The sequence below is a fragment of the Carassius carassius genome, chromosome 35, assembly GCF_963082965.1.
Source record: "Carassius carassius chromosome 35, fCarCar2.1, whole genome shotgun sequence".
NCBI classification, from domain to species: domain Eukaryota; kingdom Metazoa; phylum Chordata; class Actinopteri; order Cypriniformes; family Cyprinidae; genus Carassius; species Carassius carassius.
This window is the reverse complement of record NC_081789.1, coordinates 26,019,025-26,039,134: the sequence shown is the minus strand read 5'-3', so window position 1 is coordinate 26,039,134 and position 20,110 is coordinate 26,019,025. Positions and strand designations below refer to the sequence as shown.

The window sequence follows — 20,110 nt, the reverse complement described above, 5'->3', positions numbered from 1 at the left end:
TTTATGAAAAAAGGCATCTCATCTGAATCAGGAGAGAAATCTGCACATATCAAGCACAGTTTACAAACCAAAACATTTCTAAACAAATACATTGTGGATTTTGAAGTGAGAGTACAACAGAGGGTGGATTTAATAGTTGAAGTTTCATTATGGATTACAGATCCATATTTTAGCCAGAAGAGATGGTTTAAAGTTAAAACACCATACTGATGGATTTTCTTGCAAACATGCAGCTTTGGTCTTCTCAAGATGTTAACTGATGGACTGGAATGGTGTGGATTGCTTGTGGATTAATGTGATGTTTTTATCAGCTGTTTGGACTCTCATTCTGACGGCACCCATTCACTGCAGAGCATCCATTGATGAGCAAGTGATGGAATGCTACATTTCTCCAAATCTGATGAAGAAACAAACACACTTACATCTTGGATGGTCTGAGGGTGAGTATATTTTCGGCAAATTATTTTTTTGGTTGAACTCTATCTTTAGAGCGAGGGCAGGATATTCGTTCACGTTATGAATTTAAGTTATTTTTAAAACATTACCAGGCACTGATAAAAATTATTTTGTGGTGAAGTAAATACTACATAAAAACAAATGTAATTTCTACATTAAATAATTAAGTTCAGGCATCAATCAATTATCACTATCAATACCAATTTAAGATTGTAGAAATTCAAGTTCCAAATTATAAGCATATTATACTTGGAATTGTTTATGTTCACAAGGATTCTTTAAGTAAACATCAAATTTATGTTCCTGTTTTTCCCATCATGCACTAGGGCATGAATAATTAAAAAGGTTAAAATGTTCACTGTTTTCGAGTTGTATTTACACTGTTTTATGGTTGATTTTGTCATTACGTTTAGTAACTTACTGTTTTGTGATATCTGGAGTTAATTTTCTACTCAAAATGGCCCATTAAAACTCAAACACTATCCACTGATTGTTACAGTCATTGTGTGTGGTGTACCAAGTATCAAGGTCTCTGTGTTCATTCATTAATAGTTTTATTGAGTGGACATATTATCTTCCTTAAAGGATAACAAGCTGTCTACTTGCTTTTAATTTTACTTAAAATTGATGTGTGCAAAAACTTGCAAAATAAAAAAATTAAGTAAATCTACTTCTTGTTTTTTTCAGTGCATGCTAGCCAGGATTGCAAAATGCATCATCTGAATTCACATAGACAGGCCTAAAAACATGCACAAATTTACGCTTATGCTTAGCATGGTTTCTAACACCAATTTATAAAAAAATGCACCACAGTTAGAATTTTTTTTTTCTTTTTCTGGTGGTGGTGGTAATTTGCAGTCCCTAGTAAAGGTTGATGACCGCTAGTAATGCTGACTCTCTCGGTATAGGAATACATGAATAAACAGGCCGTCTTGAACAGATCTAGCTGTCGTAATGGTGCTTGGCCTGCATGTTGAACATGCATGTGGTAGTTAGTTCAGCCCTGTTTGATCTCTCCTCTGGTTTTGTGTTGAACTCTGTCTGCGTCCCACACACTTGTGTCCTCCAGTACGTATTATGACTTAATGATAAGCCATCTACCTCTCTCTCTCTCTCTCTCTCCATCCCCCTCCCATTAAGAATCCAGTCACACAGTGGTGCAGTGGATGTTCTGCCTTCCCTCACCTCACTAGTTCCGTACAGCGCGCACAGACGCGCGCACACACGAATATAAACAAACAAACAATAAACGACCCCCCCGTTCCGCGCCGTCTATAGCACTCCCTCTGGTTTAAGGCCGAACTTGAGCTGTCTCATCAGTTTTGTTGACGTCTTACGCGCTGTCGTGCGCTGGCTGTCTGTTTTCAATGTCACAGCCGCGCGGATGTGATCCTCACTTCCATGCATTTGTGCGTCAATGTCTTGAGGCCTATTGTGTGCGTTTTCTTCTTTCTGAGGCTGTTGATGTGGGTTCTCATGTATGCATGTGTGCGCGTCTATGTGGAGGACTGTGTTTGTGTGTGGTGAATGAGTTCTCTGTATCTGCTCAGCGAAACGCGATGTGCTTCTGTTACTAATACTGCCTGCTACATATGGACATGTTAGCTTAGCTTGACACTGATATTACCAACCATTATAATCTCACGAACTTGTTCTGCACGATCCATTTTTGCACAAATTATTGTTGTGAAAAATGATATCAGAACTGAATACAAAACAGTTTAAATTAGCCATTGTTTTCCTATAAATAAACCCCACAAACACACGGTTACTATGGTTAAACCATGGCAATCACAAATTAACCATAGCTACAGCAACCATAGTTTAACCATGGTATTTGTAGTAAACCCGTGGTTATACAAATTGTAATCAATGCAGTGAAAACATTTTACTATAATAAAACAATGGTTAATTTTCTTCCCAGAGTTCATGCTTCATGTCCAAAATGCAAGATTAGAATGCATCCCAAATTGGAGTATGTCGAAAGTTTCAAATAGTTCTAAAGAAATTTTACGTGACCAGTCAGATTAACGTTTACATTGTAATATAAGACCGGAAACGTAATCGAAACAAGTATTTGAGTGCAGACAAAATAAAGTTTTTAAAAGTTGTTATTGGAGGGCCTCAGTAACTCAGTGTGCTACACACATTTGCACTTAAAAGCAGTGTGTTAGTAAACTAATGATGCCACAGAATTGTGGATTTTTTTTTTAAGTTAGTGCTTACTGATTTATCACTTTATTTATACACAAGTGAAAAGTATTAGTAAATTAGCATCTTCATGAATAACATTTCTAAACGCTAATATAAAAAAAAAAATCTAAATAATTTAGGAAGAAATTAATATTTTCATTTAGTAAGGATGCAGTAAATTGAGTAAAAGTGAGACTAAAGACAAAATGTTTCTAAAGATTTCTGGAATGATTTCTGAAGGATCATGTGACACTGAAGACTGGAGAAATGATGATAAAATTTCAGCTTTGCATCCCAGGAATAAAAGGGAATTTTAATATATATATAAATACAACAGTTAATATGAAGTGTAATAATATGTCAGAATATTACTGTTTTAAACACTTAAGACACTTTTTTCAAAAAAATGTAATGACTCCAAGCCTTTAAATTTTAGTGTAACTGCATCTATAATATTTCAAATGCACAAGATATGTCATGCATACAGTAAAACAGAACAAGCTCGAGTCTTCTCTCTTGACTGGAGAACAGATTGAGAGATGTGATTTCGCATCCACCACCAGAGGTCCCTGTCATTCCTGGATTAATGACTGGTTGCCATAGTTAAGCATCTCTTCCTTGTTGTTTACCTGGATACCTGTTAAAATTCCTCCCTGTCACTTCGGTCCTGGATGTTGCAGTGTTGTGTGTCAGAGCTGATAATCAATCAAGGGGTCAGTGCAGAGAAAGGTCATTTATAGTTTCATTGAGTCCAGGTGAAATATAATATGGATTAGGATCTGATGATAATGGGAGGCTGTTTCACCAGTGCCCCTGAATCTTTCCAACAAGCTCTATACTGGTTTTCCTACAACCCCTCATTAAGCAATATATAAATTACAAAAAAATGCATTTTTTGACTCTCCTTGAATTATTTGCTCGTCATTGGCATTCTTGGAAGTTTTCTAAAAGCATAGGAGGAAAAAAACAATGTTTTAATTAAAATTAATGAATCCTATACTATTAAATGAAGAGGTAAGGGTTTGATTTGTGAAAGAGCATTAATGTTTTATTTTCATTTTGGTCGGTAGAAACACTAGTTGTAGCTGTTTTTACTAAAGATATTGTGGACCGAAAGTATTTAGACACTTTAAACAACTGAATGTCATTGCATTAGATAAAATGCCAAACTAAGTATCACTTAAATGAAACTCACAGAAAATGAAACACAAACACACTTTTCAAGCAAAAAAACAAACAAACAAAAAAAGTGATAAAACAACAGATGTTGAAAATTCAAAGAAAGGTGAAAAAGTTAGCTCTTAGTGATTTCTAATGCATTGACATTCACATTTGTTTCATTCTTGATGGCCACTGTGTGTTTTCCATAACTGTGAATAGACATCGTTGTGGCTCAGCGATGGTTCATGACATCATTTGACAGGCAGCACATAATTGGCTGGATAAAACCCCTCGACTCCGCCCTCCTTCACGCCCCAGCACCAGCCCTGATTGTCCTCTTCCTCCACCTTGAGGAACTCCTCTCCTGTGAGACAGACCGCACCTGTTAGCTCCACAGCTCCACACTCAGAGTGACAGTCTAACAGCAGAAGCTCCATCATCACCTGCTTTGAACGAGAGTTCATCAGACTCCTCTCCGGTGTAGTTGTACAGTGCTCGAACACGCACTCCTCCGATCATGACCCTACGCCAGAACATGAGAGACAAATCTAGCATCCAAAAACCGGCTGTATTTTACTATTATTTATATAATATTAGTGTGTTTATTAATATTTTGAATGCTCTTTTTGATTATAACTTTAGTTTGTTTTGATCATTTTATTATGTGCTTTTGTCATTTTTATTGGTTATTTTATAACATATATATATACATACATATATACTGATTTTCCTTTTTTATTTTTTATTTTTTTCTGCATTAAAATTAGGGGTGTGTAAATCTTAAATTTGTGCTCAGAATTTGTGTCAGTCCAAAAATAAAAGTGGATTATTTCACAGAATGTATTAAAAAATAAAAATAAAATATTATAAAAGAAAAGAATGAGAAAATTATAAAAATAAAATAAAATAGTTTTTATATTAATATAAGTTGTTAACAAAGCTTAATAAACACTGCAATAACTTTATTAATGCAACTAATGAGAGCTTATTGTAAAGTGTTTTGTTAAATATCAAAGACAAATAAAATAAATTAAAATTAAAATTAAATAATGCAATGTTACCAGACTGCATACTGTGCCAAGTTACATGCACTAACTATTGCCTACTATTTTTAAAATAAGTATGCATTATGCAACAAGCATTTTAAACAGTAGTACACTACATTGTTGTCACATGACCTCATGTTTAATTCAGTGCTGCCATCCCGACATCATGCCAGTAACAAATATTGTAATTTTGCATTTTTAATGCATTTTGTGCAAGAACATCTGTTCAAGGCTGATCAAACTGACTAGTCCAGATAAAATCACCTCCAGGTCATTCATCAGAGTGGAAATGAAGGTCTACATGACTGAATGCCATAGACAGCTCATATTGTCAATGACACACTTCACCTCTGTGACTGCAGCTCACAGTCAGTCTTCATCCAGCCCCAATCAGCTCAGCCGAGACCAAACCCAAAGAGAGTCGCCGCTCACTACTTACACATCTCAGTTCCTAATCTGATTCATTCTAAGTCTTTTCTAATTAACTTGATTTAATTAATACTACCTTTGACATTTTAATAGAGCACTCTGTGTGCAAAATTTCTCAGTTCACAGGCAGAACATTGCAGGTGAATAGGACAGACATGTTAACTAATGTGTACACTTTGCCAGTTGATTAATCACATACATTAAGACTATTTATTAGTATTACAAGTTTTCTGAAATTGTATGTTTAAATATGGACAATATCCATTATCTAATTAAATATGCACAAACTTACATGCATTTTCAGAATAAAAATAATGGGATTAATTAAACCAGGTTAATTAATTTATAATACATTTTTAATTATTTAATTATTTTTATTTATTTTTTGCTTGCTTTGCTTTATTTTATTTTTGTTTTAAAGAGAGATTCAGGAAATTAGTTTTTATCACTCTATAACTTGGAAATTACTGTCAACAGCCAGAAACAATTAAATGATAATAAAATGTTATATAAACCAGGAATGAACAAAAGTCTGTCAAAACATTCAGAATGAAAAGAGGAATAAAAACTAACATTTGTTGAAGTGGAGGTTTCTTACTTCCTTTATGAAAAGGCCTTTAAATAAAATTGGAATCTATAGGTGCAAATAGAAAAAGTCTAATAAAAACGACACTTGTTTTTATATTTTAGATGTTTTCTTTCCACTAGTCTGGAAGAAGACAAGTTATGGAAGCCAAATAAATGGAATTAGATAAAAAAAAAAATATTAAAGATAAAAAGTTAATTTAAAAAAAACAGATTCTTCCTACAGGTGTCTCTTAGTCTTCATAGTTGAAAACGGTGGGGTTAAATACACAAATAGACACTATTACATATTTGTGTATGTTTGATGAGCTTACGGTTTGTCCTCAGTTCCTCTGGGTATTTTTGGTTTCTTTCCTGGTTTTTGCTTTTTAATCGGTGGGTTCCATTCCTGCCAAACACACACACACACGCACACACACACAGAGAGAGAGAGAGAGAGACCAGATTACAAGATTGAAATGCAAAGGCAATAAATAGCAGTAAGTAAAATATAAGCAAATGGGTTGTGTAGTTCATTTAAAGCTCAGAGTAATGCAACACTAAATTACAGCTGTTCATAACACAAAAATAAATCAGGAGATAGTTCTGCTCATAATATCTGAATGCATGTGATGACACACACACACACACACCTCTAGTTTGGGCCAGTCTGTTGGCATTCCCGGCCCATGATTGTTCTTCCACCAGCGGAGATCATCGGGCTCACTGATGGACATGAGTGTGTGATGCAGTTCACTGTACACTGCTTTAATACTGAAACACACAATACACATAAAACACATGACACGAAACATCACTGCAGCTATAATACTACAAACTTAGTTGTTTTTCCAACAAACTTGCATCTTTGCATGTCGCCGTTTGCCTTTATAAAGGAGACTACAATGGAAAAGTCTGTTGAAGAAGTCCTGCTTGATGCACTATGTGAGACAATCAGTGTTTTATATTATGAACTTATGCATTTGGAAAATTCTGTCTGTCAAATATATCCTGCAGTGTTTATGGAAAACACCAATTTATACCATTGAAATGTAAAACTATAAATAATTTGATTGTCAGCTCTAAGACATTTTGACTACAATAAAATCAAATAAATAAATACTTAGTGATCATGTATGTTTTAATTTATCATCACTGAAATATTACATTGTTTTTGGTATATTTTGAATATCTTGAAATGTCAAATATATATATTTAGATTCTCAGGTCTAAAATGTTTTATCTACAACATTTTTTTTTAAATAAAACATACCCAGTGTAATTACATTATCATTGTTATTACTAGTTTTTAGTAATATTTTGAATGAGATAAAACAATTTTATTTTTAGATTTTATATTTTCAATTAAAATGTAAATGTAGAACTTTTGTTGTTGTTATTTTAGTTCTTTATATGTTTTTAATCATTGTTATTTATTAGTTTAGTTTTTTTATTACTTCAAGATAAACTTAACAATAATAATAAATAAGAAAAAAAAGAAATTCTATGGCAGAAGTTTATTTATAATTGACTTTTTAATAAAATGATAAAATATTGTTTATATTATTCTTATTTTTTTTTTTTTTTTGCAGTTTTAACCATAATAAGCCAGTATGCACACAAATCATCTACTGCAATTGAAACCAAAAACCCTAACAAATACTTTGTTTGTTTTCCTTCAAAATGTACAGAATGTTTAAACGTCATATAAAGTGTCATCATTTAACTGGTCTGAGTAACCTTTATAAGGCAGCTAAAATAACATGCTTGTTTGTGTTTAGACCTCTCGTTGTTGGTAATGTCGAGGTGTCTGTGAATGGACAGGAAGGCCTGCTTCAGGAAGCTGATCCTCTTCCTCTCCTCCTCCTGTGATTGGTCGAACACAGACTCCATTTCCTCCATGTATCGCGGTGCGAAGCCAGTGACGTCCTCTAGAACCTTCTCATAGCGATCACGTGCCTGCAGAAGCACACACATTCATTTATTCACAGCAGTAAGTGGTATATGTTTGCTGCGTCCAATCGCTGACTGACCTTGCTGCGCTCCTGTGTGGCTTTCTCTCTGGCCTGCTGGATCTTGGACAGTTTGCTCTCGCTCAGCTTGGCGTTGTGTTTGGCTTGATTCTCTTTTTCCTGAGCGCTCTGTTCTTTCTGACATGACTTATGATATGCCGCACGAGACTTTTCCAGCTAATGGAGACACAAAGATTTATTAATAGTGTCATGTAGTGCTTTTAATATTCGATTCAGCTCTTAGATACGCTAGTGAAAGTTACGCACTGGAGATATTATTTCATCTTCTTTATGTATAATGTATTTTTTATTCTAATATTATATATTAGAATATTATATATGATGTTATGTATACACTGAGAAACCACTAGTAAATTTTACAGTTACTAAAAAAAGGCTAATGACAAATTGAATTCAAATTTTTAAGTTAATATTTTTTTACAATATTTTTTTTATATATATCAAAATATAACTTTTACAGTGTGTGTGTATATATATATATATATATATATATATATATATATATATATATATATACATATATTAGATGTATGATTATCTAATTAGATATCCATTAATTATTTGCATATATTTCCAGATCAGATCATTGTATGGATTCAAAATTTTTGTTGACATATTAGAATTTTTATAGTGGGGATCTATTTTGTCTCTCTCCTTAGAAATAAAATCGTACATAAAATGTAATAAATAGAAAGTACATCAAATGTTACAAGCGAAAATATAGATACTTAAAAATTTCTGTCTGGAAAAAAACACATTTTAAATATATGCATTGGAAATTGAAATCTACAGACACAGACAGATAACGTAATAAAAAGAAAACTTAAATCTGCAGATTTCTTGATATCTGAAATGACAAAAGCAAACACACTCCTACCTAAAAGGATCACCCCCATCTTTATAGCTCCGCCCCCAAATTCACAAACATTCTATGCAACAGGCACCTTCCCCATCATGAGTGGACACGCCCCTTAATGCTGATTGGCTAGAAGTGTGTTTTGGTGCTCAGTCTGATCCACTTTCAACAGCGTTCCTCACAAATCACTTACTGTACCTTTAAATGTATATTTTGGATGTTTTCTTTCCATTCATCTGAGAGCTTATATGCTACAGTAAAATCTGAGAACTGACCAGTGGTTTTACCTTGCCTGAATATGTTGCAAGAGATTTTGAACCAACAGGAGTGAAAACAGTATAGTTGATTAACACCTATTAACCAGTGATTAAATCAGCATATGGCTTGCTATCACCTTCTTTAATCGTTTCTCCCAGGGTTTCTGAGCATGTGAGAAAGCCGTCGCCAGATCATGTGACTCTCTGAATCCGCAGAACATTTTCCGCGGGAACATCTCCTTCTGCCACGAACGAATGCGTTCTCCATCTTCAGAAACCAGAGACTGGGAGACTGACGTGTGAAGAGCAGACAGACGCTCGGTGGACGAGAAGAAGCACTGCCAGGCCCGCAAGAGAGACCCGTACAGCGGCCCTGAGAGAAACAAAGAAATCAGCTCACTTACACACACTTATATTCAATTACATTACACTGAGCACAACTGCAACTGAGCTTGAGGGCCAACAGATTTTAGTTGCATGTAAAAGAGCAACTTTGCATAAGTCACACGAGAAAAATAAGGGACAGATGATAACTGAATCTTCAGATTAAAGCAAATGATCTAGCAGTGAGGCGAAAATATTTATTACATTAGACAAATGTTTTATTTTATTAGAGTAAATTGTTTTTACAGAAAGCAAATTTTGCATTTGTCTTTTTACATAAATCAGAGTGAATAAAATAATAAAAATGTGCATAAAAATAAAAATGTGCAAACTCCTCAGTATATATATATATATATATATATATATATATATATATATGTGTGTGTATATATTGTAAAACTAATAAAACTGTTAAACAATTAAATCAAGACTAGTGCATTTTGGATGTTTTTGTTCGAAGCAAAATAACCCAAAATATCTGAATTAACTATATTTAGATAAATAGGTAAGTGGTTTTGGTCTTTTACCTATAATAATTGTGCAAATTATTTGACAAAGATACAGATAATACTCCAAAATAAGATAAAAGAAGTTTGCTCAAATATTATGCAACTTTAAATGGATGCTTTGTGGAAACCAGCACTGAATAACAATTTTAAGGTAATTTTATCTTATTTTTTCACAATTGCGACTTTTCATCTTGCAATTAAGATTTTTATCTTGTATAATATTGCAATTTTTTGTGTGTGTGGAAACAGGCTTGTGAAAATGTTACGTGGAGCAGGATTTTGGACCAATGAGATTGAACTGTAGGCGGAGCTACTCTGTGATACAAATTCTCACTGATTATTTAATGTAGCTGACGATAGTTTTTGACACTCACGAGTCTCAGTGATAGCTTTCCACTTGTTGCTCCATTCGGTCAGCTGACGGGCGTACTGTCGCTCCACATGAGCCCGGTCCTTCATGCATGCCATGATGTCTTTACAAGCCTGGTACGACTCTGGTGTCCTCTGGACTGTCCGCATGTAATTTCCTGGCTAAGAGACGAGAACAGAAGGGAGCTGTTTTCTATGATCTACTGTATGTATAGTATTTTTACTTGGTTCCAAGATGAGTTGACATTTTTTTTAGAAAGTGCTTTATACAATAAAGATGGTTTCAAAGCAGCTTCACAGTAATAAACGAAAAAAGAACAGTGTTCATATTGCAAATTTCATCAATTCAATTCCAGTTGTAAATCAGCTCTGCAGAAGACAATCATGTCTTTGAGCTAAATTGAGTCCTATGCTTGATTTAACTCAAGAGTTGTTTCAGTTCAGTTTAATAACAGTGTTAATTTTGCAATGTAACTGTAAACTGTACTGGAATCAATTCATTTTTATAACACTCTTTAAAAATATTGTTTCAAAGCAGCTTTACACAAAACCATTATGTAAATGTTTATAATAACCTAATATTTTTTATGCATTATAGTAGGACTTATTAAGATTAGAGCTATATGATAATATAGTTACATTTAGCGGCGATACATGCAATCAAGCAATTGAGGTTTTTTATATAGTAAATATCACTTTATGTGAGTATAGTGTTCATACGTGTATAAAGTTGGACATTTCACACAAGATTTGCTATATAGTATATATTGCTTTACATGAGTATATGGTATTTATGCAGATAAAGTTGGATGCACTATATACAATCACTCAGATATAGCATCAAATATAACAACTTGTGGTCAGTACATCACATAACATTATATTTTACCTCAGGAAAGTGATCCAGTGTTCACAATTCATTAGCTATAAAATCACTAAAGGAAGCTTATTCACCGTAATTCTGTGTGTGTTTGAATAAATCTGCCATGAAGACAAATTTTATGAAACTTTAGTTTACAGCATTAGATGGGAGAGATTTTTTTATTTAGGAGAACTAAATTATCAATATCGATATTGGCAGATCAGAAATCTAGTATCTGTGCATCTCTCTTATCTATATTTACTTAGGTTACACTTTATTTTAAGGTGTCCTTGTTACGGTTAACCTGTGAATTAAATTTATATATCGCTTTTTTTTTTTCAGCAACAGCAGCAGCAGTGTGTTCCAGATCAGTCACTTTTGAGGTTGTGTCTCAGCTGAGATGCTGCCTGTGTAGGGAGCAGACAGAAAGGCAGCTCATTGGGCTTTTAAAGATCGTTTTTCTTACCATCCAGAAGCTGATTTTGTTGATATCCTCTGGAGGGCCTGTTGGAGGGTCTGCCATGGTCACAGCTGTCTGCAAAAGAGACTGTAAAACATGATAACACATGTACTGTAAGTGAAGAGGCATCTGCATGCTTCATGTCATGGACTATAAATGCAGTGCACTACTCTTAATGCCAATAGATGTCCAAAGTTGACATTCCGGCCCAGTTTCTGTTTGTTGGAGCAGCCTCGAGCCACTGTTGTCCTACTTTTTGTCTGTTACCCCCTGAACCCATCTTTAAATGCCGGGTGACATTTATTCAGGGGCATCTGGTTTTGTTTGCTCATTTGTTCCCACAATCCTCCAAGAGGCTTCATGGCAAACAGACGGCCGCTCGGCTGTAACGTTTCACTAGCATTTGAGCCTTCTGCACATTTGCGTTTCCCCGGGCCGGATGTTTCCATATTCTAGTTTTGACATACTGCAGGATGAATTACGTGCTGGCGTTTTAAGAGCAACAGTATTAGTGATGCTGCACTTGGCAAATAGCACTAACAAGAACAGATGCTCTTAAAAAAGAAAACACTCCACCTGACAAGCTACTGTACATTCTACTGCTGCTTTCCTCGTTTGTCATCATGCCAATAGCTAACATTTTACTTGTGTTACTTAAAAAAGAAACTACACAGATAAACACCATTGTGACAAATGAAGCACACGTTAGCATACTCATTAAAAAGTACTTAATTGCATGCATTTTGCAAATTATGAAAATGTATTATAGTTTGTTGAACTTAAGTGTTTTATAACCCACTTAAGTAGGATATAAGTGCATCTTTATATGTAATTTCATAACATATTGTGTTTAAAATATGGATAAATGTGCTTCCGAATGTACTGACAGTCATTTATGCTAAACTAAAATATATTTTAATGTAGCTGCAGCTTGTATGTAATTGAATTACATGTATTGTAATTATGAAGTTGCAATTAAGTAACGTAAGTGAAATTAATAATCAATAATCAGGTATTTGTGATTCGGTATGTTATTCAGTGCATTCAGATCAATATACTTTAAAGTATGACACAATATTAAAATATAATGATGTAAAGTGTACTTTAAAGTACAGTAAAACTTTATTTTTAAAAGCATGTTAAATAAAGTATACTTGCTTTAAGTTCACTTAGGTGACCTTTAACTTCATTAACATTGCATTACCTGCATAAAAATTGCTTTTCATAGTTTTAGGGTTAACAATTTTAAGAACACTACAAGTGCATATTAAATACAATTAAACATATTTATTTTTCACAAGGGGTAACAAAGATTAAATGGTGAGGAATTAAACCTGCCATGGTTTAGTGTCTAAAAACACTCAACATAGTATGCAAAATAGTATATGACAAGAGCAACAAATCTGGAGGTTTGCTTGATAAAAATACCCAATAAGTCTGCAGAGCAACTGGTTATCAAACTGGTCCACAAATCACTGCAATTATAAAAATATTATGGACTTGTAAATATGGACTTGTAGACTTGAGGTAATTTCAAATGAAGAGAGAATCCGAGTCACTGCTATACAGCACAGGCTAAGACTTAATTTACATATAACATGACTTAAGCCTAAATGCATGTATTCACACTGCTTAAAAAAAAGTCCAGCTGAAAAAAGGTCTTGGGTGAGTTTCTGGCTGTAATCCAGAGCATGCAACTGTCTGTATGAATCACTCTAGGGACATTGCATATGAGACTGCAACTGGATATAGACAGTTCTGATGATACTGTAAACATCTCTGAAATGTGCTGTAAATTTAACATGATTAACACTGACAAAAATCTAGAAACTAATGGTCATAATGCTTACAGGTACTAAGCAAAATCACAAACAAAAACTAAAATCATGAATGAATGTCACTGCATTTACACATGTTTATGAGCATACTGTAAGGGCGTGTCTGTGTGTGTGTGTGTGTGTGCGCGCGTGTGTGTGTGTGATGCTACTGGAATCCAGGATCAGAAATAGAATTTACCCCCACCCCAGAATTCCATCCAGCAGCCGAGCGACTCCAAATAAACACGAGCTGGTGGGTCATCTTACACACACACTTCATAACAGACACTCTCTGTCCAAAATACATAACAGAGTCAGATATGCATTTTTTGAGGGCCAATATTTGCCCCCTGAAAGAGATTTTCTATTTATGAGAGCATATGTTGTTCTTACACAAAGCCCATTATGTCGAACACATTCAAGACTCAGGGAAAAAAGGTACTGTAACTGGGGTTGCACTGTAAGGTACAAAAGCTAAGAAGTACTAATATGTATCTTAAAGGTCCTAATATTTAACATTTATGGATAAATATTGTACAAAGATGCAAATTTTTTTTTTTTTTTTTACATTGAATCAGTTAAACCACTACCAAACCAAACCAAACCCAATAAATAGAAGAATAAAACAAATAAAATATTTTACAATCTTAGAGTGCTTTATCTAACCAAAAAAAGTTATATATATATATAAGAACATTATATACTTACAGCTCAAATACGAACAAATTGCATAGGTAAAAAAAAAAACCTGGCCAACGCTTAATTTTCCATGCAAGTAACCCTAAGCTATACCCAATCCTACATCTAACTATATAGTAAGTACATGTAGTAAATTAATATTACTGACTACTTAAATGAAGAATTCCACTGTAACATGAACACCTTAAAATAAAGTGCAATCAAAACATGTAAACACATAAAGAAGAAAATAATATAAAAAATAAACTCAAAGCCTTAAAAATATAGCAGTTTTTGCCATTGTGAATACTAATCAAGTTTTAGAAAAGTACAAAACCATAATGGAAGTATTTCAACAGGCTTTTTCAGCACTGATCTATAGATCAAGCTTTCTGTGTGAGCTAAATATACACTACAAAATACCCAAAGCTATTTGTTGTTTGGTAGCAAAGTTGCATGTGAAAATGCAACACATCCCAATGTTACTTATTAAATGTTAATTTCTGTTTGTTAAGCTGCACTGATTCACACACAACACTAACCAATAAATCACGCTAACACTATTTATACCATTTATATATATATATATATATATATATATATATATATATATATATATATGGGTTGTTGACATGTTAAATAGTGATATGCATCTAATTCCATTTTCACATTTGTTTTATAATTTATGCATGCAGATCGTGTCATATTAACTGAGAATAAATTAACTAATTGTACTTTAAAAAAAAGACACTGTGTCACAGAACAACAATTTAGTGTAAATGGAGTGCAAAAAGTGGCTTAAAAATAACAATGATTTTGCAACACCTAAAAATACAGTACAAACATATATACAACATTTTTTTTTGTGCACTACTCAGACACTTAAGTCAAACTGAATAGCAGAAGAAAAGCCAAACTGACCTGTCACTCCAAGGCTTTTTCCTTCCGTTCTTTGGCTTGTTCTTCTCTCCTTCACTTCTCTCCCATGTCTGTCTGACGTTGCTCTGGTGTGTGTGCAGTCAGTCAGCTGTTGCAAAGCTGCATATGTACATGCAAGTGTGTTTTCCTTCTCCCTCTCTTTCTCTCACACGAACTCACACACACACACAGAGAGAGAGAGAGAGAGAGAGAGAGAGAGAGAGAGAGACATACAGACATTCTCTCTCATCTGAGTGTAAATGAGTTGACAGGTGTGAAATTTAAGTGTGTTGTAGAATGTGAGAGTTATTTCAGCTCAGTCACAGCTCATAGTGAAAAAATGCCAACATGTGAAGCAATTAGTGTGTTCACAGAGCAGGTTCATAGTTCAAAAATCAATAATGCTATTAATATAATGCAATTTCTATAGTCAAAGCATATGAGGTGTTTAAAGGCACTGAACTTAGTATAGTAACATGAATGTTGATGACTGTTTATTATCAGAGTTCATCACCTCAGTAACAGTACAGTGGCCAGTGTCATGTGATGTCTACTGCATCATATACACAGTCAATCGTGGCCTGTGGGATTGTAAGGACTAGTTAATTTTAAAATGAAAATGACATTATTTACATTATTTATTATGTAACCTCCATGGAACAATGTTCAAGCACAGAATAAAAGGAATTGTTCACCCAAAAAATAAAATTAGCTGAAAATGTGCTCACCCTTGGGTCATCCAATGTGTAGATAGGTTTGTTTCTTCATCAGATTTTGAGAAATGTAGCATTGCATCACTTGCTCACCAATGGATCATCTGCAGTGAATGGGTGCCGTCAGAATGAGAGTCCAAACAGCTGATAAAAACATTACAATAATCATTTACAAACTTTCCAAAATAGTTGTAAACAAATATGTGGGTGGATTTTGATGTGAGAGACAACAGGAGACTGACTTTTCCACTGGGGGAAGCGTTATTATGGATTATAGACTATTATAAATATTTAAACTGGTAGCAATGGTTTAAAGTTAAAACATCCGTAAAAGGATCTCAATGATTTGTTTCTTACAGACATGCAGCTTTTGGCTTCTCTAGATGTTAACTGATGGACTGGAGTGCTGTGGATTACTTGTGGATTATTGTGATGTTTTTATCAGCTGTTTGGACTCTCATTCTGACGGCACCCATTCACTGCAGAGGATCCATTGGTGAGGAAGTGATGGAATGCTATATTTCTCTGTGCAAATTAAGAAACAAACTCTCAGATGGCCTGAGAAGCCATTTTTTGGGGAGAACTAACCCTGTAGCAAAGCATACAGCAAAGATGGCCTGTAAAAGCTGCAAAAATGATGAAAAATTTAACTATTTATGGTGATAATTTCTGTCAGTTATGGTTAAAAAGAGATGAGAATAAATTCAACAAGAGAATAATTTATTCAAACCTCTTAAGCAGAGCTTATGTATCATCATATTCATCAATTATTGTACAGAACAATAGAAATATCTGATATTTATATATATATATATATATATATATATATATATATATATATATATATATATATATATATATATATATACTTTAATTCTGCACACAATTTCACACACTCACACTCACACATACATATATATATATTTCCTTTGTTCCTATTTCTTTAAATATATTTTCAAATGAGATGGAGTTATGCTTTACTCCTATAAAACAACCACCACGCCATAATAAAACACATGCACATACAAACACACACACACACAGTCCGTGTTTGTGTGCATGTATGTATTTGTGTAGTTTAACAAGAGCGCACTTAAGCAATATAAACGATGAGTCCTTTCATTGTGTTCTGATCTTTGGAAGACTGATTCTGCTTACGGTATTAAATGCTTACATACTTAATCCTTATATGGTTATTATTGGCATTAAGATGAATTTTTTACTGTTTAAAGTCAACACGAAACAGTCTTCAACCCATTTTACTTTCATAATCCAACATATCTGAGTAAAGGACATTCAGTGGTAAAAAAAAAAGTATGGCAGGACTATTGCAAATCTATTGGATGGTGGAAAGTGTCTATATGACTGGCGATTAAAAATGTAAAGTAAGGAAAATTACATTTGATAAGCATTTTTTGTTTTCTTTGGCATATCGCTCACTAAAATGTGTATGTTAAAAGTAAACGGGGTCGTTCTGGTTTCATGTTGACTTTAATCATCATATTATCAGATGAATCAAAGCCTGCACGTCATGATGCTAAAATATGCACAGTAGCCTCATTTGTATTAATATAATAATATCATATTACTAAAGTTCATTACACCTCTTATTCTCATCATCTCCAAAAAAACTAAAAAACAACGAAAGAAGTACATTCTCTCTGTCTCTGACTGGCTGAAGATGTTTGGCCATCTGGCTTCAACAGGGATGACAAACATTTGCTCATGAAGACTTTAGCTTTCACTCTGCGAGAGCATTCAAGTATTTCATAGCGCTTCTCCATTGCAATCATCCCCACCTTTGTCCTTCAGTGGAAGTCTTTCCCTTTCATCCCAAGTGCTTTTTGTCTAACCCCAGTCTTTCTTTCTTTCTATCTACTAACTGGTTCTCTCTAATACTCTCCTCTAGCTCTGAGTCGCCTCATCTCTCATGCGTTCGTTCTGCCCTTCAGAAGAAACAGTGGAGACAGAGAAAGCAGAGGAGAGCCTAGAAAACATGGAAGGGAGGAAAGAAAAGAAAGGAGGCAGAGTATGAGGTAAGAAACCAAAGTGCTTGATATACTGATCATCTACAGAATATGATGAAGAATTTAGCATTCAAAAACCAATTAAAGTTACATAAGTGTGCAGTATGTAATTATAGCGCATGTGTCAGTTTTGCAAATTCAAATAAATGCCAGGTTTAATGAAAGGAATGAGCTGTAATTCAGTTGATTTGATGATTCTTGTGGTTTTAAATGGAATACAAAAAAAATCAAAACTCAATCCATTTATGTTATAATATACACTGCTAGTCAAAGGTTTGGTCCACTTGACCACTCATGACTTTTTTTTATCTAAAGGTTTTTGAATACGTTTACATTTCTAAAATTAAAGTTCAGTTTTTAGTACACAAAAAAAAACAAGGAGACATAAAAACCTTAAGTAGTCTCAGGAAATTGGTTTGGATCTGAATTAATTTTTGTTTTCTCATACTTTACTGTAACTCTAAATTGTGAAAAAAGGTAAATAATAAAGAATTATTTGATATGTCCAAACCTCTGACTGGCAGTGCAAAAATAATATGTAAACATGAAGGTCGCAGTCTACAGAGGAAATGGGTTTTGTGATCAAATTGAGTCTTCCTTACTTAACTAAAACATCATCTAAAGCATACAAAAACATCAAGGGCAGAATATTTCTGTATTGTTGAGTAAAGCTGCAGGCAGAATTATCCATGCAGAGCTAAATTTTTATGAAACGGTGGAAAACTAATATAAACGCCCCCCGCACATTGCTTTCTGATGTTATTTTGCTTGTTCATCTAAATCTACCCTTCATTTGCTCTCCTTTTCTTATCTTTCTATCTATCTCACCTGTCTGTTAGTCTCTTAAGTGCGCGCTCAATGTTCATGCGATGTCCGACCCGACTCACACCCAGATCCAGGAAGTCCTCTTTTGTCAGAGATGGCAAGTGGGAGCCATCTATCTCATTGTCAAGAAAACGCTCCCGGTGCTCTGCTAGGTTCAGGTAAGTCAGCCAATCAGCAACATCATATTTGCTCCAGTATGGGAGGGGCTTAGACACAAAAGGCTGATTGGGTGGTGGAGGAGTTAAGGGTGGGTAGCCCATACAAGATGGGGAGAAGCCTCCAGACAGGAAATTGGTTGGAGAGAGAGAGCTGGAGACCAGTGCAGGGTTCGGAGGAACCACAGGTGATGGGAGCGGAAAGAGAGGAGAAGTTTGGGGGAAAAAATGCTCTGAATATTGATGGGCGACTCCCAACGGGGGGGTTAAAGGAGGCTGTATTTCATATGGTGAGCCATAGAGTGGTGCAGATGGAAAGAGAGGGAGTGAGGATGGACGCGGAGGTCCGGGATGTGGGTGGTCCGAGCAGGAGATGAGAGGACTGGGAGCTCGACGGCGCTGGGCGTATGAATGAGATTCGGAACGGTGTAGCTCTGGTCCAGAGAACTGAAACTCAGAAGCTTTACCACGATACTTAGAGCGATGCTTTGGAGACATGTGATAGGGGGAATAGGATGGAGAAAGTGGTGGATAAGAGACAGAGGAAGGAGACAGAGGTGCATGAGAGAGAGATATCGGGGAAATGGGAGGATGTGGTAACGATGGAGGAGAGAGGGGTGCATGAGCAAAGGAAAGAGGAGAGAGAGGGGCATGGGGCAGTGATGGAGGGGACAGAATCCCATGAGGAAAAGAAATCGGAGAATTAGATGGCGTCCAGTCTTTGAGAGGAGGTGGAGCTGGGGTCGGGGTTAACGCTGGGGTTAGAGATGCTACAGGAAGAGGAGACGAAGGTACAGGGTTAGGGTTCAGAGCCACAGATTGGCAGTTAGATGTTAAAGAGTAAGGGGGAAGGTTTGGAGAGAAGGAGTGCTGGAGAGATGGCACAGAAGCAGGGAGGAGAGGAACACAGCCAGAGGGATCGCCTGGAAACCTGTAAAGAGTAAATGAAAGTATGTAAAGCAGAAAAATAACAGTACTGCTCATTTAAATCAGAAAAAAATAACAATAAAATTAGATGAGAGTTGTTTGCCAGTGAAAACATTTGCCACAACATTGCTGAGGTGTTGTGAGTATTTGCCAGGGATTTATATGTGGTTGCTAAAGAATATTAAGAGGTTTAAGTTTTTTGGGTTGCTATGATTTGAGGTATCATGCATGTACTGTATATACTGTACACACACTACTGTGCAAATATCATATCACATATCATATCAATATCACATTCCTTTTGCCATTACTTGCAATAATCCAGTGAGGTTTTTGTCTGACAACAGCCAGTGCCCCACAAAGAGATCTGATCTGATCCTCATCCAGTCTGTCTGGATGATATGAAGAAACAGAACAGACTGAGACAGACTCAATACAGAAGAACTGGAGAACATCGTCTCCAAGATACTT

General features: G+C 35.0%; 2 protein-coding genes across 4 annotated transcripts in view; both read right to left on the bottom strand.

Moving 5' to 3' along the window:
• Positions 1 to 3,896: 3,896 nt before the first annotated feature.
• zgc:91999 (uncharacterized protein LOC445104 homolog) lies at positions 3,897 to 15,155 on the bottom strand. Of its 2 annotated transcripts, none has more exons than XM_059525218.1 (10): positions 14,996 to 15,155; positions 11,586 to 11,666; positions 10,263 to 10,419; positions 9,133 to 9,368; positions 7,883 to 8,038; positions 7,633 to 7,808; positions 6,503 to 6,623; positions 6,185 to 6,258; positions 4,254 to 4,333; positions 3,897 to 4,174 (listed from the first exon to the last, which is right to left on the bottom strand). In XM_059525218.1, the coding sequence occupies exons 2-10, from the start codon at positions 11,640 to 11,642 to the stop codon at positions 4,062 to 4,064; spliced, it is 1,170 nt and encodes a 389-aa protein (XP_059381201.1). In that variant the 5' UTR covers positions 11,643 to 11,666; positions 14,996 to 15,155; the 3' UTR covers positions 3,897 to 4,061. The 2 variants fall into 2 exon arrangements, with proteins under 2 accessions (XP_059381201.1, XP_059381202.1); XM_059525219.1 differs by having other exon boundaries at positions 11,586 to 11,654; positions 14,996 to 15,152.
• Positions 15,156 to 16,542: 1,387 nt separating this feature from the next.
• The window catches only part of LOC132116367 (SH3 and multiple ankyrin repeat domains protein 1), a 52,879-nt gene continuing 49,311 nt past the window's right edge, over positions 16,543 to 20,110 (bottom strand). For both annotated transcript variants that reach the window (XM_059525178.1, XM_059525179.1), the window contains 2 exons: positions 18,561 to 19,643; positions 16,543 to 17,692 (listed from right to left, as the gene is read on the bottom strand). In XM_059525178.1, the coding sequence (XP_059381161.1) occupies positions 17,611 to 17,692; positions 18,561 to 19,643 (1,165 nt within the window). In that variant the 3' untranslated portion in view covers positions 16,543 to 17,610. The remainder of the gene's footprint in view (positions 17,693 to 18,560; positions 19,644 to 20,110) is intronic.

What these genes read in the sequence shown, in the direction of transcription:
- zgc:91999 (XM_059525218.1), bottom strand. Translation starts at nt 11,642, where the DNA reads ATGGCAGACCCTCCAACAGGCCCTCCAGAGGATATCAACAAAATCAGC. An exon ending in ACAAAATCAGCTTCTGGATG is followed by an intron (nt 10,420 to 11,585) that starts GTAAGAAAAACG and finishes CTCGTCTCTTAG; the next exon opens with CCAGGAAATTACATGCGGAC. An exon ending in CCACACAGGAGCGCAGCAAG is followed by an intron (nt 7,809 to 7,882) that starts GTCAGTCAGCGA and finishes GTGCTTCTGCAG; the next exon opens with GCACGTGATCGCTATGAGAA.